The sequence below is a fragment of the Trachurus japonicus genome, chromosome 6, assembly GCF_045865225.1.
Source record: "Trachurus japonicus isolate A0001 chromosome 6, Traja_1.0".
NCBI classification, from domain to species: Eukaryota; Metazoa; Chordata; class Actinopteri; order Carangiformes; family Carangidae; genus Trachurus; species Trachurus japonicus.
This window is the reverse complement of record NC_140912.1, coordinates 24,768,779-24,795,425: the sequence shown is the minus strand read 5'-3', so window position 1 is coordinate 24,795,425 and position 26,647 is coordinate 24,768,779. Positions and strand designations below refer to the sequence as shown.

The 26,647-nt window shown below is 40.8% G+C and overlaps 1 protein-coding gene across 1 annotated transcript; it reads right to left on the bottom strand.

Moving 5' to 3' along the window:
• Window positions 1–155: 155 nt before the first annotated feature.
• LOC146986231 (DNA topoisomerase I, mitochondrial) lies at window positions 156–26,256 on the bottom strand. The gene is made up of 20 exons (XM_085779987.1): window positions 26,136–26,256; window positions 25,713–25,828; window positions 24,385–24,439; window positions 23,527–23,573; window positions 19,971–20,105; window positions 19,783–19,870; window positions 19,503–19,660; window positions 19,245–19,360; window positions 17,250–17,371; window positions 14,451–14,573; window positions 14,160–14,347; window positions 13,577–13,721; window positions 12,296–12,439; window positions 11,553–11,738; window positions 8,274–8,342; window positions 3,070–3,184; window positions 2,215–2,342; window positions 1,871–1,971; window positions 1,065–1,214; window positions 156–533 (listed from the first exon to the last, which is right to left on the bottom strand). Exons 2-20 carry the CDS (start codon window positions 25,826–25,828, stop codon window positions 431–433), a joined length of 2,289 nt encoding a protein of 762 aa, XP_085636113.1. The 5' UTR covers window positions 26,136–26,256; the 3' UTR covers window positions 156–430.
• Window positions 26,257–26,647: the final 391 nt, after the last annotated feature.

The following is a 26,647-nucleotide window of genomic DNA, read 5'->3' as shown; positions in this document are numbered from 1 at the left end:
CATTTATTATAATACAAGGTCAACTAGGTTGAGAATTTTGGAACTTGCATTATATATTGGTCAACATGTTTGTAACTTGGATTTAGTGTATATGAAATTTGAGTTAATGACAATAGCTTCTCAAAAGTGGCATTTAAACAAATTGTAAGCATACCTTAACTGCATAATAGGAACCTTTATTCAAAATAATACAAATAGAGCACACACAAACAAAAGTGCCAAAAGCATCAAACAGAAATGAACAGTAGTAGGAAAAAAAAACATGTGTCTTAAAGACGGAGCTTGGTATCGTTACACACTCTCAAAGAACATCAGCAGTCTTTGAACATATCAAATGCAACATTAAAGTACTGTATGTTATATAAAGTGAATGGCTCCTTCATTGCACTATAGTGTCATCTTATCAGACTGGCGTTTTAGAGGGTTAAAGTTAGAACTCAAAGTCTTCCTCTGTCATGTCAATGGCCCAGGCAAACTTGTCTCGTTGGGTTTTATTGTAGATTTTTTCAATGGATACCTCATTGTTCTTAGACCTACAACAAATGGAAAAAGCAATTATACACTGTTATGCATTACAGTAAGCAACACAACAGTTAATATTCTAATTACTTAGGTAGAAATACAAAAACAACTTGTCTGAATGTGACGGACAGCAGATTGGGTTTGATGACCTGGAGATACATTCACTTGTTTCTATTATTATATTGTGAATGCGGTGCTGTTGTCCATTGTGGGTCCTTGTTGAATTGGTGACTCAGTTTTTCCGCAGACTGATTCATCAAGAGGTGGGTTTATACTTTTTGATCCGATCCACTGAGCTGCACCTGCATGGACACGTTGGCCATGTAGTACAGGTTGCCATGGTGCTCTATGCAGATTAAGAGTGAACCAGCTTTATGACACTGTGAGGCCCAAAGTAAGCTGCCCGATTTAGTAATGTTACATTGTTTTTTCAAACCATAGAGGGAAATGGTCCGGTTAGTTTCAATTTAAAAACTAAATGTTGTCTGGCTGCTATACAAGTGTTTTCTCCAAGCTAAGTGTCTATGTTTGTATTTACTCACCAAGCCACGCTAATTCGTGGATCCAGATAGTTGAGCTTTGAGGTACCCAGTGCAATTTGTTTGTTCTCTTCTCTGTCGGTGGCCTGGACCTCCAGCTTCAGCAGCTGCTCTTCACAGCGCTTTACTGCTGCCTTCTTCCGCTCCACCACGCTGGCAGAAAAATATTCACAAAGGCAAGTACAATGGAGTCACACAGTTAACTCTAGCAGAAACAAGACTCCTGTTTTGAAAGAGTGTCAATATGGATACTTTCCACATTCTGAGCAAGCAAAAAAGGGACTGTTATGAGCATGCACCCTTGTTCAGAGGAACAAAACAGTGCATCAAAAAAAAGAAAAAAAGGGAAAACATTTTGTTAAACAGTAAGTACACCAGGTTGTTTTGTGGTGAGTACTGTGGACTCTTAATCAGTCATCTTCTCTGTTGATGGGTTATGTTTGAGGTTAAAATTTACATCTAACAGTGACACACAGTTCAGAAGCGTATCCCCATAATTTAACAGCAGTGCTTCCAACACAACAAACATCTGTATGATTGTAAATGACAGATCTAACATTTCCCATGGCTTTGACCCTCAGCTCATTATTCATACTGAAGCATTTTGTTTTATGTGTATTGCTAGGTGGTGCTTAACCCTACTAACTTGTAGCTACTTCTCTTGCATGTGTCAGCATGTCTGGTTTGTTATTCAGTCTACGGAGAGGTACTTCTGTTTTAAGATTGTTGTCAGTTATTTGTAGTTGTTACAACCCTTAATTATGTTGTTTTGTTTTTTTACTGCATCACTGCATCACTGCATCACTTACGTTTGCAGCTTAGAGTCTGGGCTGCCTTTGCTCTTGGCCTCCTTCTTGGCCTGTTTCAGCTCAGTCTTAGCCAGGGCCAGCTTCTCCTTACTAGTGTCAATCTGGATAGAGCACATTAGGACACAGACAGTTGTTTATTCATACATCACTGTTAGCTTCAAGGTTTCTTTGACTGGGCTATAATGATTTCAGAAATATACGATCTCTTGAGTTATACCCAGAGATTCTGTAAATAAAACGTTACAGTGGTAGAAGGACATGAAAAAAATATCATTGTCCCTTTCTATGCACCATGTTAATGTGATGAAGGACTGTCCAATAAACCAAGTCAAGTCATTTCTTACCTTGGCCTGTAGATTGGCCATTGACTGCTCGAAGGTTTTTGGCGGCGCCCGCTGGTGGTTACACAGAATAGCAACTGCTCTGTTGGCCCGGTTGTAGGACAGCAGCTTCTCTGCCAAATTGTCAGAGCCTTGGAGGGTGAGAGAATAGTCATTTGTATTTAAACACAAACACCCCACTGAGAACACATATCTGGCGAGAATTATGCACAGAGAATTTAAAAAGATAAAATCATGCTGGCATCCCTCACGTTATTACTGCCCACCCACCATCTGCATCACAAATCTCAACCTTGAAAAAACACACACACACACACACACACACACAGAGGTTGCTGCTGTTTCATTCATTTTAGCTTTGTCTATTCTTCCCCGGCTCCACACCATGCACACTACAGCCACATGTCAGCTTGCAGATTGGTTCTCAGTGGCAATCCAGAAATGAGAAGAGGAGTGTGACACTTCTATCTCTGAATGAGAAACTGTGGCAGAGGCAGAGGCAACCAACAGGACGCTGATAAAAAAGTGAGGCAGAGACGCTCCACACTGGATACAGTGATAATGTACTGCTGCCATGGCTGGAAAAGCCGACTACCGTCAGGATATCTTAAATCAAACAGGCTAAAAATAAAAAGTGTCAAAAGTGTGGCGGCGTGTTTTATCATGGGACTCCATGGCAAAAGCAGGCAGGTAATGAGACAATGATAAGAGACAGATTGATAAAGGGTTACTGCAATAAAGCTGCTGGACAGGTACCAGCAGCCGAGTACGAGCCAGTGCTTTATAAGCCTGGCGTATGTCATATAGCAATTTATGTAAGCTTAGACTGTTTTATAGTATAATGAATGTGTGACTTACTGTTTGTGAGCTCTTTGAGCTGCTGCTGCAGGGTGATGGAGGCGTTATATGTCCTGAAGACCTTTGCAGACAGACCTGGCATTAGCGAGCCCAGATGCTTGTTGAGTGTGATCGTCTGCCATGGAGAGAAACACGCAAGGAGCAACGCATATTTAACTAGTGTGGTATACTGTAGAACAAACACATTGCCAACACAGTCAACCATTAGGACACCTACAGCAACACCTTCCCTCAATCAATAGGTGGCACTGTGGCATTGTACCACTGCAGTGTTGAAGGCATCTGTAAGACACCCTTCCAAATAAAAACGCATAAAATACTATCCGTGCCTTCATTATCATTATCCATTAGAGCCGGGAGATTAAAACAGATCACAGTACTTTCTCCCCTCTGACATTTCTCAAGGTATTTTAACAAGTTAGAGCTGTCATAGCCAGTGGTTAGATAGCCATTAGCTCCTGTCAAATGGCCACAGCTTCAGCTGAACAGCACTGACATGAAACAGAGTTAAGAGTTTATGGGCATCATGCACAATAGTTGAAAATACACACAGCCTGATAGGAGATGCAAATAAGTGGCAGATAACATTGCTAAACATAGATGAAAGCCGACAAATGTGGGAAAAAGAAAAAACATCCGGATAAGTTTGCTGGTGAGCTCGCAGGTCTGGGAGAAGGAGAAATAATTAAGATGAAGATTACAATAATGATGTTGTTGGTTTTAATCAGAGTGGGGTCGAGATCCAGCTGTCTGGGGCTCTGGACTTGTTTAAATGAGTGTGTCTCGGTGCAGAAGCCAATTAGAAATAAGATGAAAGAGGTGTTTCATGTATACACACATACGTTTTGTATGCATGTATTGGAGGAGCACACAGGTACATGCATCCACACACGTTCCTCGTCGTGGCTGCCCTGCTAATGAGCTACCTAACCGTGCCCCGGCAATGCTAATGATGGTGTGTGCAAGTTTCAGGAGCAGCAGGTATGATAGCTATCACACCATCACCTCCACCTCCAGTCCCTTGCCATAGTGTGTTTGTCTCAATGCCTTAGGAGGTGACTTGGATGACAAACACACAATGTATTATCACTGAATTCTAGTTTCCTGTCTATCATACACAATCCTTCACATTGTACCTTCTTGTAAACATACTGCAATAGTAATTTTGTCGTGCTGACAAATAACGTGAAATTAAATACTGACTGCTGCCATTCTAAACTAGTTAAACATAATCTGCTTTGTGTTCTTGCATCAGTTCCATGTTTTAAAAAAAATCCTTTCTTGTGGATGGTGAAAGGGAAACAATAGAGTTGAGGGGGAATAATTAAATGTGCCAAAATAAAGCAGCTCATAGGGACTATATCACACCACAGGTAGTAATTTCATTTATTTGACAAAGATGTAGTTAAGGAGATCCCACTGAGGGTAGAGTTAACCTGAAACTGCAGATAGTGTATGTACTGTAGCTCTAATGATGTGGACTCAGGAGAGCAGGCTTCCAGACAGGCCTGTCATACACCTGCATTTTCAGCTCAGATCAATTGTGTGTGTGTGTGTGCATTTGTGCACAGACCCAAACACACAGGCAAGTGAACGCTGACATGTCTGTGCAATCACCACGGTTGAGCATTTTGCAGCCTTACATTGATGAGCACCATCTCTCTCTGAAATGTCATTCAGGGCGTTAAAATGTTTGCAACACTGAACACTCAGAGATATTTAAAGACTGGGGCCACGTTAACCCAACAATGTAAGGGCGTTTTGTGCACTTCGATGCACATTATTCCTACAAAATCAATCTAACTGCTTTTCTGCACTTCAGTTTGGCATTTTGTGAAGGTGAAGGGACCCAGAGCCATTAAAGGAACGCGTCGAAGACCACAAGTCCAGTGCCAGATATGAACGTACAATGTTTTATTTAATATATATACAGCTTAAAGGAGACACCGCTTCTGCATTATTTTAATTAATGAGTGTTAAATATGTTAAAAAGAAAAAGAAAAGAAAAAAAAGCTCCACCCCAACTTGCACTTGGCATTTCGGTGTAGGTAGTTGTAACCAGCAGTGCAGTATCAATCAGTGGGTACTTTGTTTACATTTCCAGAGCTGGCTTATGTTCTTATTTATTTAATTCCTCATCCTCTTCCTCCTTATCGAGCAGTGCAGGTGATGAAGACGTGGGTGCGGGGCAACAGTCCTCTACAACTGCATATTTCACAGCAAGTCTGTATCATGCCATCTCTGCAAAGCCGTGCCCATTTTGAGTGATCTAATTAAATTCAAGGTGTTGGTTTAAATCCTTCTCATGACTAAACCCCACCAACGTATTTTAATGTTTCTCAAAAAACTGTCACGTTTCTGGAAAAAAAAAAAAAAAAGACGCCACTCCCACCCCCTGAATCTTCCATTTGGCTGTGTTCAACCAAAGTGCTTGTCAGGCATCTGCAAACTCCTTGTCCCACACTTTTCTCTTTGAACATTACAAAACTAGCAACCAGCACACCCACTTCACACAGCAATTGACCAAGTGTGTGGCAAATGAGGACACCTTTTCTTTTCTTCTTCCAATTTTTGCATCTACAGTATGTCATTTGAGTTTGTCGATCAGAACAGCTACAAGAACCATTCAGACCCCTTCACTTTTTTTTGTTATATTGCAGCCCTATGTTTAAATCGTTTTTTTTAATCCTCCCCTGTATGTACACTCAATATCCCATTATGACATTTTTGCAAAAAGGACAAAAAGGAAAAACTGAACTATCACACTGTATCACAAAGTATTCAGACACTTTGCTATTACACTTAAAATGTGCCTCTTGGTCATCTTTGAGATATATATGTACACTACACATGTTAATAGGAGTTCACCTATGACAGATTTACTTGGACATGATTTGGTAAAGACACACACCTGTCCATCTGAGGTCTATCTACGTAAGGGGACGATTCATATTAAGAGTAAAAACCAAGACATGAGGAGGAAGTTACTGTTTGCAAAACTGAGACACAGGATTGTGATTCAAGATTCACCTGTTTGGCTTTGATTGGTTTTCTTATGAAAGTTTTTCTCTAACTAAAAGTAAAAGCGGTCTAAATATTTTTAAAATGTGCTATAAATGTAAATTTGGTTCCTATGTATTAATATATCTTATTTATATTTCCTATGTGCAAAATACTCTGGCACTTTATATAGTTAAAATCCAACAGGAACTTTACTTACCTAGCTGATTTTATTTCTTTTAAATGTGGTTTTATTCTTGCTGCGTTACTTTAATTCCCTATTTGTCACTTGTCGCGTGTGATAGTGTGTGCATGTTAAGTTGGGGACTGTAGGAAGTGAATTGCCCTCTGGGGATAAATAAAGCTTTTTTGATTTTGAAACAGCTTGATCCTCAGACATGGTTTGACAACAAACAAATTGGCTTTGAGCATATGGTCAATCCTGATAATAGTTGGTGGGATAAACAAAGTTTGAGCCACACCAGACAAGTGAGTGCTTCCACTGGATTCTCTTCTCAGTATTCGTTGGTGAAATATGTATAAAAGTCCTCATTTTGTTCATTTTAGTTCACAAATGAGCAGTGAAGAAGATTTTAGGATCATGCTCATCAGCCAACTTGAATGACACAGGGCTAAAACTAATTCCCTCCCCTCCTTATTCATGTTTTTCCATTTACCTTTTACACTGGTATTTCAATTTTTGTCTTTCCTTAGCAGCTTCAGCAGCCACTCTTTCTGAAATGCCAGCTAAGGATAGCCATACAGTACACTTTACATTTTCCAGTTCCATCAGTCATTCCCCATCCACCCTCCCTCACCTTGGCCTTACAGCAGCAGCTACCCAGCTGTCACTTCTGCTGCTTTATCTTTCTCCTTCCCTCTATCTTTCCTCCCTCTCTCTTCCAACTCCTACCCTTTTCCAGCCGTCGTCCACCTTCTCCCTCCAAACCTCCCCTTCTCCTCTCCTCTCCTCTCCTGGACCGGCTGTCACTTTCCTACCACTCCATCTACTTGTCCACATGCACACATTCACACACGCGCCCTCACACCACTCCACTCTCTCAGTGGCCTGGCCTTTCCGGGTGTCAATCAGGCCTGCCCACAACAGCCATTACCATTCCACCTCCAACACACCCTGACATTTTCTGACACACTGGAGGGCAGAGAGCAGAGGCACCGGACTCTCTCTCTCTCTCTCTCTCTCTCCTTCAATTGCTCCATCTCTTCATCTCACCGCTGTCCTGTCTTGAGTCTCTCTTTCATGCCTCTCAATCTCTCTCTTAGAACTTCCTTGAGCTTTCTTATGTGCATATCCTTTTTCATCCATTTCATTAGACACCACTGCCCCAATGGCCATTCATCTATTCCCACCTTCAGCCTTGTGTCTGTCAACTGAACATATTACAAGACAAGGGAATATTACAGAAATCGAAGCACTTAACCTAAAGTCACCCAACGCTGTACCATTGTTTTCCACTACAGCAATCCTGTGCCCCTCACAAGGACAATATCTGGGATGTAAAAAGACAAATAATGGAGTTAATCTTGCTCCTTGAAGACTGAGAGCAGCCTGAGAAGCCCCACGTCTCTCTGCGATTGACTAACCACTGCGCACATCTACTGCATCCTGTGTGGACCTGCTGCCTGTGGCTATAGGACGGGGTTGAGAGGACGCCACAATTTTTTTTGTGTGTCTGTGTGTGGAAATTCATCCAGCCAGCATGTTCACTCTCAATTTTCACTTGCGCAATTTCATTTTTATCTGCTGGAGTCCATCCCCTCACTCTTTTGAAACTTCTTTTTCTGCTTTCAATTTCCCCACTTCCAATATTCGTCCCCTTCTCCTCACCTCCTGTTCCCTCACTTTACCCCTTTCATCTCACCACACCAATGGCTCATCCTCATTCAATCTCATCTCGTACACCTTACAATTTAGTCCCTACTTTTCCTTTACCGTAGCCCTCTGTGCCCAGAAAACATTAGAAAAAAAGCAATTCTATTTTGCTTTCACAGCATTTTCTTCAAATATTATGTACCTGAGGGGAATTTCTCACAGTTTTACACGACCCTGATAAAAGGAATTCAAGTCCTCTTTTACCTGTGAGACGTTTTTACCAATACCAAGCATTTTCCCACCGATTCCCTCGCTCAGCATCACAGTGTTTTTACAATAGATTCAAACATAAGGAAATGAAGATACTCACACTAAGGCGGTCAAAAAGGTCGTCTCCAGGTTCTTTGTTGTCCAGGAACAGCTTAAGATTCTTAAAAACCTGAAAAGATACATATTTTTATGAAAAGAGCATGTACCATTTCACCATCAAAAAAACAAATACTTTGCCAAGATGTCTTAAGACAACCTGGGCTTTCCAAATGTGTTGTGTTTTTGCCTTGTGAAAAATGGAGAACAGCAAAACATCCAATCATTTCTTGAGCTATCCAATATTTGCTCAAATTGCCACTCGAGGGTGCAATATTAAATATTTTAGGTGCAAATCATTACAGTTGAGATTATTTTAAACTTAGAAATTAAGTGACAGCAGTTTTTTAAAGGCAAATTTTCAAATCAAATGTAAAATATCATTAAAAGGTGAAATTTCACACACAGTATAATGCTATAGAAAATATAGTGTGCATCTGCTTGAAATCTAGACTTTATTTGTACATCTCAAAGCACAATTACATCCGACATTTTCAGCAACTCTGTGGGATCCACAGATGCACCGTTCCCCAAAATAAACTCATAAAATATGCAAGGCACCAATTAATAGCAGATGTGTTGCTTTCTAACACACACTGACATATTTCACTGTCTGGTTTGTGTGGCAATTTGGATCCCCCCCTTGGCAAATAATCTTAAAGTATAAAAACTGAAAATGCAAGTTTTTGGGGGATGAAAATGTAAATCAATATCTGTCTAAAAGTCTCAGAGAAGCAGAGACACCAAAGTGAGCTTGCCTAATTGGTTTAGTGATGTGTTTGGATGTGTGTGTGTTGAATGCAATTTAGAAAAATGAATAAATATTCAACAGTATGAATGGACCTGACACAATAAGTTTATGCAGCTGCAGGTGTCCGCACACTCTGGGGGTATTTGATAAAGTCATTCAGCGAGTTATAAATAGGTGCTTGTTTTTAAACAATAAACAGATACGTCGAGCTGCTGATGAATCGCTGGCTTCGGATTCAAGAGTGGCAAAGGCAAAGAAAAGGCACAAATTTTCATATGGATTGCTCATTATTAACCCTCATGGAAATGATGCGACTTTGTGTTATTCAGCACTAACAGTTCACATCGTGCACAGCATGGCTCCACTTCATTGCCATTTTTGCATTTATTCCCAGCAGCGTCCTGCGCCCTACTGCATGCAGACTGTTAAAGAAACTGCAGACTTCATAAACAACATAGATATAAGCCAAAAATGTAACCCCAAGTATTAGATTCAATGATTCTATCCCTCCAGAGGTTAAATATGGAAATTCTTTCCTTCTATCCTTGTTCCATTTTATTCAAAGTGACATTTAGCAGCAATCCCACTGATTTCTCTGGGAATTGATGATGCTAAAATATGCAAAGGACTAATTAATTCTAGCTAATGTGTTGCTTTTGAATGCACTCATTTGAATAATTATATGTTCTGCCAAGAAACAAAACACTTTGGCTGTCAGGTGCTAACATTTCTTTTTCTGTCTCTGGAACTGGAGATAGCATGGAGGAGGGCTTGGAAATCTACATATACATACAGTACAATACACACAAATAGACACAAAGACACACACACACACACACACGTGACAGCTGTTTGACAGATTGCAGATCACAAGTTAACAAGATTTAATAAAAAAAAAATTAAAAAAATTCTCACACTTTGTTTTCTTCTATTGTGGCAGACATGACCTGATCATTACACCATTGCATCATCATTTACTGAATCAAACACAGTAACAACTGACAAGTTGCTGAAATGCTTAATTTTATTTTGTACTTTCACAGTGCTGACGCTGTCCTATGGGCCTCAGTATTGCATATTGCAACCTGTACAAACACCTGACATTACAGAGTATATTAGAGAAAAGCCATGTAAGCACTCTACTGATTACATGGACATTGTCAATGGATATGTTAAGGTTTTTAGCTGATTTGTGGCCAATACAGGTCTGTTTAGAGAGAAAAGAATATATTCGGTATTTTCCACTTCAGTGCAGTGACTTTTCTGCAACGGTACATAAACACGACCCCACGCAAAACAACTCTCTCTTCCAGACAGAAACCTCTGTGTCGAGTACAGCTGTGAAAAGTCTAAGGTTCTGTTAAAATTGAGAGAAACGCCTCAACGGTTTCCCACACAAGAGTTTTACCGTACTCTTTTTTGTGAAAACTTTCAAATGGCAACAGCATAAGAGATCTTGGAGCTACTCCACAAACTGAACCCATGAATTTAGACGCTATCGGAAGTACAAATCAGCCCACGACAACTGTTGTATAATATCTTCTGTGGCTGTGGATGTTCGTTATGATGTCATCAGGTTATAGGTGATGTCAGCCCCTACGGTTTTTTAAACCATCTCTTGCAAATTCCCCTTATTTTATGTAAGATTTAATAGTTAAAAAAAACAACTTCAACCCACCTGACTAAACAGGTAACAATGAAATATTGTCTATTATTAAAACTAATGTGCGTGGCAGCTTGTTAATCACAGAGCTGTCCAACATCTGATTAGGATACATGGAGTCTGTACTGCGTTGCCACTCTGGTTAATCATTTCAGGGTCAACCCAAGCATGTACACACTCTGCATGGACCAACTAGGTTATTTTTCATTAGCAATTAATCTGCTGTCAATACTTTAGGTCACTGTTTATAAAATGTCAGAGAAATAAAAAGATAAAGCTCTATCACCAGTTGGGTCAGCTAAATTCATGTATGAAAACTGGCTGCTGGTGGGAGTAGAAGCTTGACCGTGTAATGATGATTAGGTGCACTGACCAGCTCCAGGTTAGATCAATTAGGAGGTTCAAAATCCCCTTCCATGAAGATGTAATCCAACAGAGGCTGGACTGGAGCAGAGGGACAGTTCAGCAGTTTGAAGAGACAGACAAATTAAACCACCACAGCCACGGGAAACTAATCTACAACTGTGCCCCGAGGACATTTCTCAGTTCCCTTTCTGCTTCAGGCTCTGTGGGTGTAGATATGCAGGCAAGTGACCTTCTCTGCAGGGACTTTTGCCAAAACCCAAAGGGTAAAAGCTAGGTTATTAGACTGAAATATATTGGTTTGTATTGGAATGAGCAGCCCTCACATTTTGCTAATGGCTTCTCAATTGGAGAATGGATTTGCTCTGTGTGAATTAAATAACAGAAAAAATGTGAACAAAATAGTTTTCAGGTGCAAACAATTCACAAATTAAAAGACGGAGAGGAGGACGGATGTGGTTGTGTTAGAAAAGTTTCTTGATTTTCAGATCTTTTTGATACTTTACCTTCTTGATGACGGGGACCTTGTTGTAGTAGCGAATGCAATCTTTACCCAGGAAGTCGAACTCCACCACGTACTCGTTACCATCCAGCTTCTCATGCAGGGTAATGTGTTCGACTCGCAGTGAGCAGCAGCCCACCGTGTCCGCCGTCTCTCCCTCCTCCTTCTCATTACCAGCTCTCAGCGCCAGCTTTATTTAGACGAGACGATGAGGATAAATGAATATCAAATTCAAACACATACACACACACCAAACACTTTGACCACCGTCTGTCAAATATGCATAACAAACATGTGCCAATCAAATGACTACTAAATATATATACGCTCATGACATTTAGTAGAGACAGAACACCGCACAGTATACACAAAGCAGCCGAATCAGAATTGAAAAAGTCTTTGGCATGAGCCAAAAGCAATCACGCTCTCAATCTATCATTTCACTGAATGCAGACTGAGATAATTAGCTTGGGGTCACGGGTAGAAAATGACTACATATAATCAATTTTCTCATTGTAAAAGATCTTCCATCTGACTGTGAGGGGAAAAAAACAGAAGGAATCAAGACACATCACATTGATTTCCAATATGTTCACATGGTCCTTGGTGTTCAACCTGAGAACTAAGGAGAATCTGACACTGTCAAAAGGGCTCCTCCCAGCATTTGGGTGTAAAACTTAGTATTCTCATCTTTTTTTTTTTTTTACATCTTTACTTTTTCCCTTGAGCAGCAACTTAGAAACAGACCTTGTCTATGAAATAGAGGGCCACAGCTCTCTGACGAGTACGCATCTCTTTAGATCTGAGATCGGTGGTATACTGGTCTCGGATGCCGTCCACACATGTCTTCAGTTTCCGAGCAATCTCATATTTTTCCCAGTCCTTCTCTCCCTGTATTGATGGGATGACGGGAAGAAAAAGAGGAGGAATTGGGGTTTAGAGAAATAGTGAGCAAGAGCAGAAAGATGAGTAAACATGAAAATGGACCAAAGAAATAATATTTATTTAATCTACTTGTGTATTTATTCCCCATTAGCCACAGTGTCTACTTGATGACAATATGAAGTATTTTTTCCTTGAAAAGCTTCAAATCAAAATGTTTTTCAATGGAGTAACCATCATGCAGATTGTTATATCACACAAAAAGGAAGGGGTATAAAAACACAGACATACACAACTATCATGACAAAATTCTCTTTCTTCACTGTTGGTTTTGGATTGCAACCAGCACAATTAAACCCACCATCAGTGAACACACACGTATTGTCATGGAGACTGAAAGCGGAATAACTTAACCTTTACAGATGAAAGATGGAGAGAAGGAAGAGAAAGAGTGAGCAAATGGAAGAGGGAGAGGGAGAGAATGAAAGAATAGGGAAGAAAAACGAGACACTGCACGGCACGCACTCTTTTTTAGCACGCATAACTCAGAGGGGTTGCCATTTACTCTGCAACAAAACCATTATGGAGTTTTAATACTTAATAAAAAAGATTAGAGGATTCATATGAAAATATCCCCCCACTAAACAGTTCTGGTTTTATTGACCATGATAACGATGCATATTAGGTGTTTATAGCATAGATAGTAGTACAGATCAAAACCACAGCTCCGGTCTAAAGCAAACAGTATCAGGAACTTTGTTCAAACCTAAAACTATTCATTTATATTACAAGGTGTTACTTGAATTGAATACATATACAGTAAACTAAACATAAAGTATCTCTATTTGTTAAATCTATTCCCAAACTATGGCTTCTTTCTATTCATGTCAGTGTGACAGACTTGAGACGCATAATCCACCACCTTAAATAACATGACATCTGTCAGTTGTCAGAGGTACATTTTTGTTAAGTGGTAAGTTGTTGAAAACGAGGGCTGCTAAAGTAACACTTGGTCAGTGGTGCATGCAGGTGCTTGTGGATAAATGTATCCATCAGGTGACTGTCCACACCTGGCTAAGTTAAAAGAAAAAAAAAAAATCAAACTGGAGCATTTTTGTTTGTGACAGACTGACGGGCTGGACTTACCTTGAGTTTGGAGTTGGCATTGAGCATGATGTACTTAATGCTACCCTGGATGTTCTCTGTCCAGCTGGCCAGCCATGTCACAGTGTTGTCATGTCGCACCTCCTTCCAGCGGTGGCCAGCAGGTGGCACAGGGACACACGCCTCTCTGTCACAGAAAGAACATTAAAACCTCCTGAACACAATTATGCAACACCACTACAGCCTTGCACCCCAGGCTACTGAGAATGAATAAGTGATGCATTACTAGAATTGTTGAGTGATGTGCTGCTTCAAAGCATATTCCAGAGGTTAACTAAAGAAAATACATTCTATGCACCAATGTAAGACCAAAGAGCCATAAAAGTTGCTACACCTTAAGAAAGATGGTGATGTGTTGAGATTAAAAAGACTGAAGAGAGTTTTTCTGTGAATGCAAACTGTTCAAGACTTGATGTCTTCCTTTATTTAAAATCAAAAGACCCTGTGTTCAGCCAGAAGGTCGCACCAAGAGGTGTGACCTTAGGGACTGTGATGAAGGATTTTTGACTTTTCATCAGGCCAGCCCTGCTTATGCATCACTACGACGTCACAAACCCAGTCTCACTTGCTGCAGTTGATGATGACGTCCTCTGGCTGGATCCTTTTCTTTAGCATTCCCTGTTTGGGGTGTTCGCCTCTTCCCCTGAACAGCCCTGGAGGCTCAATCTTAAAGTTGCCAATACGTTCTTTGTGGTGGTCCAGCAAACAGAAGCCATGCTCGTCTAATATCTTCTGATTAGCTTCTTTCAAAACCTTTAAAAAGACATAAAAGAAAAATAAAATCTGTTATTCAGAATCTAAGTCTTGAGACAATAGGATGATTAAGCAACAGATAAATAAACAAACAAAGCCGTACCAGTTTCTCCTCTTTGGTCATAGCTTTCCTGGCCTCCACCTTGGCTTTATGCATGCCATGGAGTTCTCCAAAGTTACATTTATTAAGATCTTGAATCAGCATCCTCTCCTCATGGGTCATTTCCTAAACAAACATCAAGTGTGTCAAATTGGTGTGTGAGTCAGCATAAGAATATATCATATCCTTTAAAGGGGAACTATGCAAGTCCGGTCGCTTTTTGGCTGTTTTGGTCTTTTTTTTTTTTACTTTACAGAGCTCACCCTACAGTTTAGAAGTGCATACTTTCACTGTCGTAAAAACTCACCACTAACCCTCCCCCCTGGCCATGTGTTTTTTTTCTTTTTTTTTCTCGACAAAGCCGGCAAGAAGCGATGTCTACCAGGGTGGGTGCTATTACCAAGAGATTATGGATTACCATGCAGGTTTACCAGCAGCCAGGCTGGTTTTGGGCCAAGACACTAGGGGGAAGGCAGAGGGGCTTAATTCTCCCCATTACAAGTCATTTAACCATCACAACTACTCCAAAGCTGCTTAATTAAGGAAGAAATCTTGCATAGTTCCTCTTGAAACAATTAATAATTTAATCTGCAAGAAATATTCATATACTACTACTACTAATATCAATAAAATCAGACAGAGAAAAAATGCCTCTGGGAAACTGATGGGCATTTTCAGTGGCCGACTACACTGGCATTTTTGTAATTTATCCAGTACAGATACAGTATATATGCATACAGTGTATATAAAAAAATTCCACAGATTAATTGATTAGGATTATAAAGGATCAAATGCAACTGTGGATCGTTTCCAGTATAGAAAATTATCCACAGTTGCATTGGATCCTTTATAATCCAGATTACTCTGAATAGACTGCATCAGTGTGGAGAATAAAAGAGAAAAAGAAAAAAGCAGCGTGGTGATGAAAGGGCTGCGTCTAGACATTCTCCTCCTAAGAAGGCCACTGCCGAGCAGAATACACCAACAAACACTGTTGACAGTGCAGTTAAGTAGACTAAAGGCAGCAATGAGAGAACAGCCGAGTTTCAACTGTCAACTTTCTAAAGTTATTGCACAAGCGGTCACCCCATCGAAGAGGTCACCGACAAACCAGCAATACAAGAGCACGACTAAGTGGAGACGGATTCTTCTCAGTATTTCTTTGTGTTTAGGTGTCACGACGACATGTTAGCCTTCAATACAGCCTCAAGAAAGCCAGAGAAGCACAAACTCAATCATCTGCTCATGTACACATACCTCATGGATGAAGATTTTCCAGGTCACACTGGCCTTGACCGGCAGAATATAATAAACAATTAAAAGAACATAGAACGACCTGGACATCTTGATCTTTTCATCATTGCTATGCTCTTCAAAAACAGGGCAGTAACCCTGACAGTGCACATATGAAAACATGGCACATGGGTCAACTATTCAGCACATGAGCCATCTGACCATTTGAACATCTCCATTTAGGATTTAAAAAATAAATAAATAAATAAATATCAAGCTTTTCAGAGCAGCACCAGTTCAGTTTTGTTACCTAGGGTCATAGGAGAGGAAACATCAAAACAGACCTCAAGATTAGCAAACATGTACAAATACACACAGCTCTATGGAGACACACACTGACAGTGTGGACAGGCAGTCAGTCTGCGTGTCTAAGCATGACTGACACCCGACAGTGGGCGGGCACTGAGGGCAGTGGAGCGAGGAGAGTTTTTTCCGGCTATAATAAAACAGTTTAATTGGATTTGTTCATATGCAGGGGAGCTACTTGTATGGATTAGCATATCAATGCCTTCACACAAATCGTATTTTCAAGTGCATTGAGCACTAAGCAGCGCAAAATTAATTCTGCATGATATGCCTTGGGGCTTGGCACAGTGTTTTCTCTATACAGAGGACACCCTGACAGACACCGGCAAGTGTAAACGTCATTCCCCTGAAGTAACAGTAGACACACAGACTGATGTACACAGCAAACTAACCATGGCTGACGAGAGGAAATGATGCTGGACTAAACACAACAGTTCACATTCAGAAATCAGACATAACAGTTGTGTGCAGCATGGGAATATGGTATTTGATAAAGTCACTTCCTGTGTTGGTTTCAGTTCTACTATTAAAGCTGGGGACACACTACACGATTCATAGTAGGGTCTAGTCTGCACCAGTCGGGGACAGTCAGCATGGCGAGTTTGCGCAGAAATCTGTTAGTGTGTGATGGCGAACAGATGCCGCCCAACTTCAGTCGCAGCTAATCAAATATGTTTGATTGTTTTGAGCTGATTCTGGACGCAGTCGGGTAGTGTGTACCGGTTACCGATCCAACCGCAAACACGTCGCCTACAGCCAATGAATGAGGAGGTGGGACAAATGAGATGAAACTCAACGTCGACTCCTCCACAACTTGATCCAGATCCGTTTTTTTCTGCTTAATGGATTTCTCACAGCAGATAGCTGCACAAACCGCAGCAGCAGCGAGCCGTATGTTGTCCATGTTTGTTTACACTTTGTAAAATGTGTTGAAGTGTTGAAATGGGTTGCCTTTGACAAATCTTGTAGTCTGTGCTCCCTCATCTGGCGAAGTCGTTACGTGTGTGATCCCCAATCATCATAAAAATCTGCTGAAGCCAGTCGGTTAGTAAACTGTGAACTCAAAGTCTTTTCTAAATCGGCAACGACTGTGAAAATAGCGTAGTGTGTCCCCAGCTTTAGGATTAAACTGCGGCAGGTTCCAGCTCTGACAACCAATTATTTTTTCCCCCTTTCCAAAACTATGATTCTTTTTGGCTTTACCTTCCTCCAGTCTGTAAAGAAGTTCTCTCTGAAGACCTTTTTGGTGGTGTACTCGTGGTCCAACATCTGAGCAAAGAACAACGCCACCTCCTCAGCTGCCAGGCTCAGCTTCACCTTCTCACCTGTACACACACAAACATTAACACCACTCGAGTGATTATTTTTACAACAATACTTTGATTTGTGGATCAAAAAAACTTTCTAGTCTCACTGTCCTAGAGGTTTAGAGGAGGCAAAACATGCAGCTTGTCCACCATTCCCTATAGTTCACTTTCACACTGTTGATCAAACACGCAATAACACACACCTCAGCTCCTCTAGAGTCCTGTCGGACCAATCTATGAATTTAAAGAGGATGGTTTCGAGACAAGGACAAAGATCTACATTCATCCCTGCCACTACGAGTGAGGTACAAACAAGTACATGCACACAGAGGAATTAACAGATCAAACCAACCGCCCCCCATAGGACACTGTTGTGCCTTGACTGCTAAACAAAGCAAAAACAATTACAGTCATCAATCAGTGTTTGACCCAAGACACCTTTCATGTCCTAAAGGTGTGTGTGTGTGTGTGTGTGTGTGTGTGTCTGTGTCTGTGTCTGTGTCTGTGTGTGTGTGTGTCCTAATTGAGGGGCCTTGGTTTACTTCAAAAGAACCCTTTGGTTTTACACATAACTTCTGTTCACTGCGTCCTTGGTGCTCTCTCTCTCTCTCTACTTGGTTATAATTCCTACCATTTGTATTGAGGAGTTTAATTTTAAAGTATCCCCAAGAGTGTCTTGTGATGTTCTAATATTAATCAGAGGTTCCCTTTTTAAGCGTTTCCAAATATGCTGAGAAAGGTCGAGGTCATGTTACTGTGGTCGTGTGACTGAAGGGAAAGCTAAGTAATTTAAGCTCTTCAGACTCTTTCTTGAACGTCATACAGGCTTGGCAGTGCATCAGTGAATGTTTAGGGTTAAGTGTCTTGCTGAAAGATGACACCTCTTCTGAACTACGACGCCAGAAAGCACTTCAGAAGAACGATACTTCACAGACTTCTGTGGCAGGGCTTTTGCACTTACAGTACTTAAGATCTGAAATAACATACAGTACTTGAGAAAATCTGACTTTAGAAATCACCATCTTCTTTTAAAGAAGACTTTTTTTTTTAATCAACAGGTTTTCATATAGTCTATTATGCAATAGAACTGCAGTGCGTTCTGTACAATCTCACTTTCACCTGTGTTTTACACAACATATGCGCACTCAAGATGCAGGGTTTCCCGCAGCGCTTTCCTGTTAAGGCGGCCGCCTTAACAACAAAGAGCTGCCGCCTAAACTAACATCTTAAAAAAAAAAAAATGTAGCAATATTCGCCGCCGCCCCCCCCCCCCCCCCCCCCGTCGGACGGTGGCCGCATCCTCTCACACACATACACACCACAGAGAAGCGCGCACGCATAACAGCAGCGCGTGTTGAAAGCGAAACTTTAATACGGCACGGCACGGTGCGGTGCGTCCCTCCCCGTCGATCGATCCGCCCCCCCCCCGTCAACAGATCTCCGCGCTACCCCCCCCGTCGACAGGTCAGACACCACCTTAACTAACAAATTTTCTGGGGGAAACACTGAGATGCACTCAAATATGTGTTAGGCAGAGGTGAGGAACAGGCTCCAGGTCTGGCAATCTCAATTACCTCTAACACCCCCCAATTTTTTCCATGTTCTGAATTGTAGTCCTTAGATCCAGCTGAGGCCAACTCCAGTGACATCACTTGAGATAGTTTGCACAGGTCCCTCTGAAGCTGCATGTCCACTATTAAACCTTTTCCTGTGTGTAGTTTGACTCTACAACACTTGGCAAACTGCAGTGCGTGACATTTCTGAATAAAATATGAAAAAATTGCAACAGTACCTCGGAGGTACCCAATTATTCTGAAATAAGTGGAGTGCGTGAAAAACTGTTTTAATCACACCTTTTTCACACATCTGACCTTCACACTCGACAACTCACCATCGTAGTAAAAGTGAACGTCGTCGGGTAGCGGCTGGTACACAGGAGGGAAGTAGGGTCCTTTGTGTTCCAGGAACTTCCATTTCACCCCATCTTCGTACTTCTCTTCTTCCCACCTGACAAAAGCAACATAAAGAAAATATGAGGATGGATCTGAGAAAGTGAAAATTGCTTTGCTGTGTATTGTGTTTGATTGTCTGCGTGTGTGATGGCGTGGGTCCGGATCAATACAACATGAAAAAAGTAAGAATTCAAAACCATCGCCAGCGATTCTGCTCCTCCTCCTCCTTCTTTTTGATCTTCATCTGTCGAGCCTCCTCGATCTCCTTCTTTGTCCTCTTAGGCTTTTTTGTGACTGAGTGCTCTCCTTCCTCTTTTTTTGTGATTGAGTGCTCTTCTTCCTCTTTTTTTACCATCTGTGTCAAGACAAACACTTATGAGGTGAATTCAAACACTCCCAACATGAACTGAGTCCCCAAACTTCATCCAGCTGGACTGTTATTGATGATGACAGATTACGACAAGAAGACAGGTTTACCTTTTCTCTTCTCTTCTTTGACTTTTTTTTCTCAGATTCGTCATCACTTCTGTCTTTCTGTTCACGCTGCTTGACTTTCTTCTTGGAGCTGAAAGTTTCAGCAGACAGAAAAAAGTCCTTACAAACATTGCAGGTGATGCTCATTAACTGCTTGCCAATTCAAGTCTTGGAGAACTGGTCCCACTCACGTAGATGTAGATGTGGCAGTGGAAACTGAAGGCTCATCTTCATCAGCTATGGGCTCATCTTTAATCCTCTTCCTTTTCAACCCCTTCTTCTTCACAGTGAAGTCTTCATCCTCTGAATCCTGTCTCACCGGCTTGCTAAATCACGAAAAGATCAGTGTCCGTAACATGAAGTTGACCGACCTCATTGACCGACACAAACAAATTCGTACATACTTATTAGTTTTTTCTCCTATTTGTCTTTGAAAATCGGACTCAAAATGTCGATTTTGAATTAGCCCCTACTTAACAAGCACATAACAAGGCAGAATAAAAGCTTAATGGCTTCTTTCCACTGCTGTCTGCCAAGCTCTTGGCTCAAGAGTCGGGAGAAAATTACACCACCATGCGGAATAGAGAAAAAAAAAAATCCTTGAGCACACAATGATGATTCACTGACCACAAGAAATCACACATAATTATGGTAATTAAACAACATTATTGAAACAGCAATGATATTGACATAATTACAGCGATTAGAAATTTTAAAAATAATTATACAACTGCGACCTTGGATTTCCCAGCAGAGTGAGGAATTGATGAGTAGGGAAATGTCCCAAATTAGAAAATCAACACACTGGAGTCGCCACCGCTAATAAAACAACCTTCCCATTTTCTTTCTGTAACATTTAGTTAAGGAGGGAAATGAGGGGAGTCAGAGGTGTCACATTATAAACAGAGCTAGGATGTAGCTTCAGTCTCACTCTGACTGTAGGAGTCACACAGAGGCCAACATCTGCTTTTTACTTTCTTTCTTTTTCTTGAGTTTTATCAGGGTCAATCAGCCGATTATAACCATTAAAGAATTATCATTAATCAGTCAAATGCTTAAACTTGGTTTTACTTTGAAATTATTTCCTATGATGGGCTGTTATTTTGTTATTTTCTTTGTGATACATAGACTTGCCCTTTGCATGATTATTTCTTTCCCAGAGCTTTACTGCCTTTTTGCACATCATTCTGTACTTGTTTTTTGTTTTTTTGGAAAGTCAATATTAAAGGGTCTCGTGAGGTTGTGTAAGAACTGTCCATATGCTACTTACAACACAAAAAAGAAAGAAAAAAAAGAAGGGAAATGGGGAAGATGTACAGCACTGTAGCCTAAAACTGTCAGAGTGGCTTATTGAATCCTAATTACAAACCGTTGTGTTACAAAAAACCACCTGATACGAGCCTAATGTACTCTCTCTGCTTTTCTACAGTATGATCCCTGATGGCTTCTGATTGAGGATAATGAGCTTTCTCTCACTCCATCACGTGCAGCGGTGGTAAAAGCACACAGGTGTAAGCTCAAATTACCACCTCATGGTCGTATGCCTCCGAAAACCAGCCGCACAAGATATAATCACAATCTCCCTTTCCTGAATAACAGCACTGAATGGCCAGAGGCGCTTTTGCCGAACATGATGATGCCCAAGTGAAGTTCACCTTTGGCTATTTGGGTATGAAATGTCATAATTTTTTATCATATTAGACATTTACCATGTGCCATAGTTACTGTATGAATTTGGGAATAATACAAATTTGTTTTGTGAGGTCACTGACTTTAACCTTCACCTTTCTCCACCAAATTCAAGTTCATCTGATTGTTTGCCCGATACAGTACATTTACAGGAATATGAGATGACCATTACCTTGAACTTTCACCTAAATCTGAGAAGTTCATCCTTGAATATTTCTGCTAAATGTGGATAAATCCCTTGAGGTGTTAGTGAGATACAGTATCACATTCACAGCAATGACACAGATGGATAGACACACCTCCATAATCCATAACCTTATGCCCTGGCTGTCACTGGCATGTACATATGTAGGCATATTAACAATAAAATTGGTGTCAAGATCCCATTGATGTACAGGCTTCATCTGTGCTGAAATGTATTCATCATTCAATGACTCACTGCCACTCAGACATTTAATTGCAATAATGTCATCATGTAAGAAAGAACCTGATGCCCTGCTCCAACATTTCAACATAATGGCAGAAATGTATTCTTTGTGTTCTAGTCCTGCAAGTTAGTAGAAAAGAGAACAAAGTTAGTCTCTACAAACAGAGATGATAATCACTTACCTTCATGCTTCAGTTTATCTAACACAACAAGTTCAACTGAGCTGTGAGAATTTCGAACTCTGTTGCCAAGTATACTTTTTCCCCCTTCACCAAAATGCTCACAGGAAAACCTACACAGCAAAACGCATGACAACATAATGAGGGACCTGTGCCTTGACTGCCTTTGTGCTACACAAACACTGTGGCCAGCGCTCACAACATGCTTCATCAAAAGGCACCATGCTGACAATACAAAACTACAGGAGCTATGTAAGTATTTCCACACTTTTTGGAAGATGAACCCCCCACATAGTTCCTTTCAATACTGAGTGACATACTAAATACTTACATTAAAACTGACAATTGGCACTTTTATGAAATATTTATCATTATATTTCAAATCAAACATGTGCAACTGTGCAATTACTTTAATGTCAACTGTGAATTGGTGTATTCATGCCACAATACGGGTTACCGGTACCTTTGCCCAAAGCTTATTTTGAATTTTGAATAAGGAGTCATAATGTGTCAGTCACAACTGACTGTTACATTGATTACAACAAGGCAAACGACCAAAGATCTTTTTATATTCACAACCAATCACACATACAGAGGTCTTTGTCCGACTTCCTTCTTGTTCTGGTTAACTTTGAAAACCTTAGTGTGTACAGTGGCTACTGGCTAAGCTGTTAAGTTCAACTGCTCAGTGTGGAAAGAGGGGGGAAAAAAGAGGCAAGTAAAAATGGTCATGTTTTAGTATACTGCACCACTGAGCAAAATCTATAAAAAGCTAGACAAAGGAGGGTGGGTCACTGCGTCCATTGACATTTACGGAGTGTGGTTCTAATAGCCTTATGTTTCTTCCTTAACTCTGCTGCCTTTGCTTTCCTTCCTACATGAAATCCACTCAGCTAGCACAGTTACCACCTGAGCCCCTCTAAAGGGAGAAAAAAAACCTTAAGGGAAACATTAAAAGCCAGGATTTAGCAAAATTGTTTTTCCAAGTGACATCTCCTTTGAAATGTCACTCGTCATGTTGGGTCGGTCTAACTCCGCAACCGGGAAACAATCCATTACCAACTGTATAGAAACACCGCTGTGAGACAGATTTGACACAGCAGGATTTCGGCCAACGTCTGCCATCGCGGCAACACCCTGCTGAGCATCCAACTATTCAAACCATGCATTCTCATTTATTATTTTTCCTGACAAGCCGCAGATATTTGTCTTCAGCGCACAGTAAAACTCATTTTCTGTGAGAGCTTAACACATCGTATAAAATTGGATCGGCTACTGTCCAGGGCCCTTGAACATCAAAACACAAAAATTAATTTCGATCACCTCAGGAGGGAAGAGGAGGAGAAAAAAAGAAAATGTAGAAAATAAGATTTCGGGCACAGTTGCTCCATAGTAGCTGTGTCAGCAGATTATCTTGTCCTTAAATAGGTTTAATGCTACAGGCATTCCTACCTGGGACTGCTGGCTGACTCCTGGGTCTCTGTCTTGCGTGTCTTGTCCTGAGGGCGGGACACGCATAAAGCTCATACAACTTAAGTGCACACAGTTTGACATTTAAAAATATAAGGCAAAGTTCAACTATGACTCGACTTGATTAGAGGGTTAAGAGCATAATCCACTAAATCCAGTATAATCAATAACTCAATCAACAGGAAACTAATCAATTTATCAAGCACACAAAGTTTCCAACTTCTCCAATGTGAGGATTTGTAGCTTTATACCATTTGATATGAAAGTTGAATATCTCCTGTTTTTTGTCTACTATGCCGACAAATCAAGCGAGCAGGACGTCACCGTGGGTATTTTTCACTATTTTCTGAAGTTTTATAGACAAAACAATTTTATGGTTTATTGATTGAAATAATAACTGGTAGATTCAATTAAAATCATTAGTTGCAGCCCGACACATGGCACCGTGCAGTGGAGTGGGAGGCAGTACAATGATTATTAAATTAACTTGTGTTATTAAGATAAACTGTAAACTATAAACTGTAAAATAATAACTTCCAAATGCCTGGGTATTGTTTGTTTGTATAAATATACTCAGCCAGTGTTGTGGAAATCCAATTGCGTAGAGGGATCATGCTGGGACATGCCGTTACGTCAGTCTGGGCAGGGGTCAGTGGGTAATAGGGCATGGCATTTTTACTCTGGGAACTGGCGTGCCAACTCCACTGAGGGCGGGGGCTATAGTTGGACTCCTGGCTATCAAACCCCTCTCTCGCTCAGATGACAGTGAAGTCATCGGCTCAAATTTTGGCAACATCTATCATTCAACATAGAGCAGAAAATTCAAAATACGTGATTTACCTTGTTTTTAGACTTCCTTTTATCAGCTTTCTCTGTAGATTTAGTTGACTTTGCACTGCTTGACAGGACATCGAGATGTTGCATGAATGACAATGAAGAGAAGAAGCAGAAGAAAAGCTTGTTAGTGTACAGAATTTGTAACATATGAACAGTTAAAGAAAAATAGTAAAACTGCGAGAAAGAAAGAAAAAATCAGGTTTCCCCGTTACTGTGAAATGACTGAAAAGGCCCCTTAGAGACAGTCTGGGTTGCACTTTTCAAGTGCAGGCTTAAAGTGAGAGCATATTAGGCTGATGTTGGATTCATGTCTCTGTCTGGTTAGTATCATTCCAGTTAGGCGATGCTATAAAATGCCACCAATTAGACACACAATGTCCCTGCGGATTCCCCTACAGCTTTTGAACATGGTTCCTTTCAATTTGACCTTTCCAGCCTTCAGGGATGAATGTATCTTGCAACTGAGCTGCAATTATTCTCCAGCTACGTTCATTTTTTATTCAGAAATCGAGATTCTGATATGGCAATGCAACAGTTACAGCCGGATGCACTTTTATGCTAAGCAAAATTAGTTTCATGAGTCTTGCAGCTGGGAATGGCAAGTCGATGCTTAATCAGTAATTCAGTCGGTGTGCCATGAAATAACAGGAGCTGTCACAGAAAGCTGCCTGCTTACTGCCAGTAGCGCATACAGGTGTCTATTCATCTCTCTGCTCTCATCAATTACACAAGCCAATGACAGATCACTCCGCATTCATTTGTCTGTTCACATATGCATGGTAATAAACGCATCAGATATCAAGGTAAATTAATTTATTCATATGAAGATGGAGTACCCACTGTACTCAGTAAAATGAATGCATGCACGCACTGCCACAAGCCTCCTCGACAGCCTTTTCTCAGTTACACTTGTGTGTCTGTCCTTTAGTAGCATACTGCCATATTGCTCTCTCTCTCTCTCTGATTTATCACCGTTGCAAGTATTGAGTTTTTTTTAATGCAAATTAATTTGTCTCCACATTTCTGCTACATGAAAGGAAGTGCTTCTTGCTTGCTCCATGCAAAAATCAGCTTTGATGTGTGGACTATGTTGATGGTGAACAGATGTTGGAAGCAGTGCAGTCAGGTCACATGCATATATTATTAGAGAGCTGCTCTAGCTTTGTTCTGGTGACAGAGAGTCACTCAGGTACCTTGTTTGATAATGGCACTTGACTCGCCCTTGAGGGAATAATGATTAAGTGCTAGCAAAACTGTGGCTGTCAGCAAACATTTTTTTCTATCCATCTTTCTTTCTGGGCTTACACACACGGTTAAGCCCCACTACACACCTGTTCGTGAGTGCATCTCTTCCGGTATCGGCGGTTGCATGATCATTCAACTTTTTCAGTTTCGTTGCTTTGTGCTTGGCCTTCCCTTCTCCTTTGGCGTCCTTATCTCCTCCCATCTATCACAGGAACCGCAGCAGAGCAGTGCAACAGGTTAAAAAAAAACATATGCATCTGCATTTACAAAACAAACACCAGAGTTCATGACAGTAAAATGCTAACCACAGAGGAAAGTTCTGACGGTCCTAGTTAACCAATTAGCTACCAAACGAAAGCTAAACCGTCTTTGCTAATGCCAAGAAAGGAAAAAAAATATCTTAAACCTTAGCTAGGTACCATTCCGGTTTTGCAAATCAGGATAAAGAATTATATTACCTAGTTAGTCAAAAAAATATATATGGGAACGTTATCGATCGACTTACTCACCACATTTAATGTCGACAAAAACTAGTTTAGTTTTGGAGTAAAATACAAAACTTTTTAAGCGCTCAAATTCGCTTCATTTCCAGGCGGGGTCTCGCCTCTCGCGCGATTTTGCCTTTGCCTTGTGGCTCGCGTTGCCCTGCGCGACGTCATTTCAAGCCAAGTTGTGATTGGCTGAGGAAGTTCTGAAAGCTGCCGGGTTGCCAGATGCTGCGCCAAGGCCAAGATCAAATACGGGAGTTTAACCAAAATCCTCATAGGCGTGTTTAACCCAAACACTAATAGCCTATGGTGTAGCCTATATATTTTTTACATATACTAATCTATGAATTGGTTTTGGCAATGGTGTTAAACGGTTTGTACAACATTATCTATGAGACATCTTGTTATTAAATGTAAAAACTGACTGAACAGTGTTACTGTGGGAGAGCTAACTGTAGCGAAGGTCATAATGTGGATTAATACAAAAAAAATATGCTGTATTTAACAGAGGTCAATCAGCCAAATACCAAGCA

Bases quoted from the DNA above. Each gene is read 5' to 3' on its own strand.
- LOC146986231 (XM_085779987.1), bottom strand. From the start codon at position 25,828: ATGGGAGGAGATAAGGACGCCAAAGGAGAAGGGAAGGCCAAGCACAAA. The intron at 17,372-19,244 runs GTGAGTTGTCGA...GTGTGTGTACAG, and splicing joins CGTTCACTTTTACTACGATG to GTGAGAAGGTGAAGCTGAGC. The intron at 12,440-13,576 runs GTAAGTCCAGCC...CCATCAATACAG, and splicing joins ATGCCAACTCCAAACTCAAG to GGAGAGAAGGACTGGGAAAA.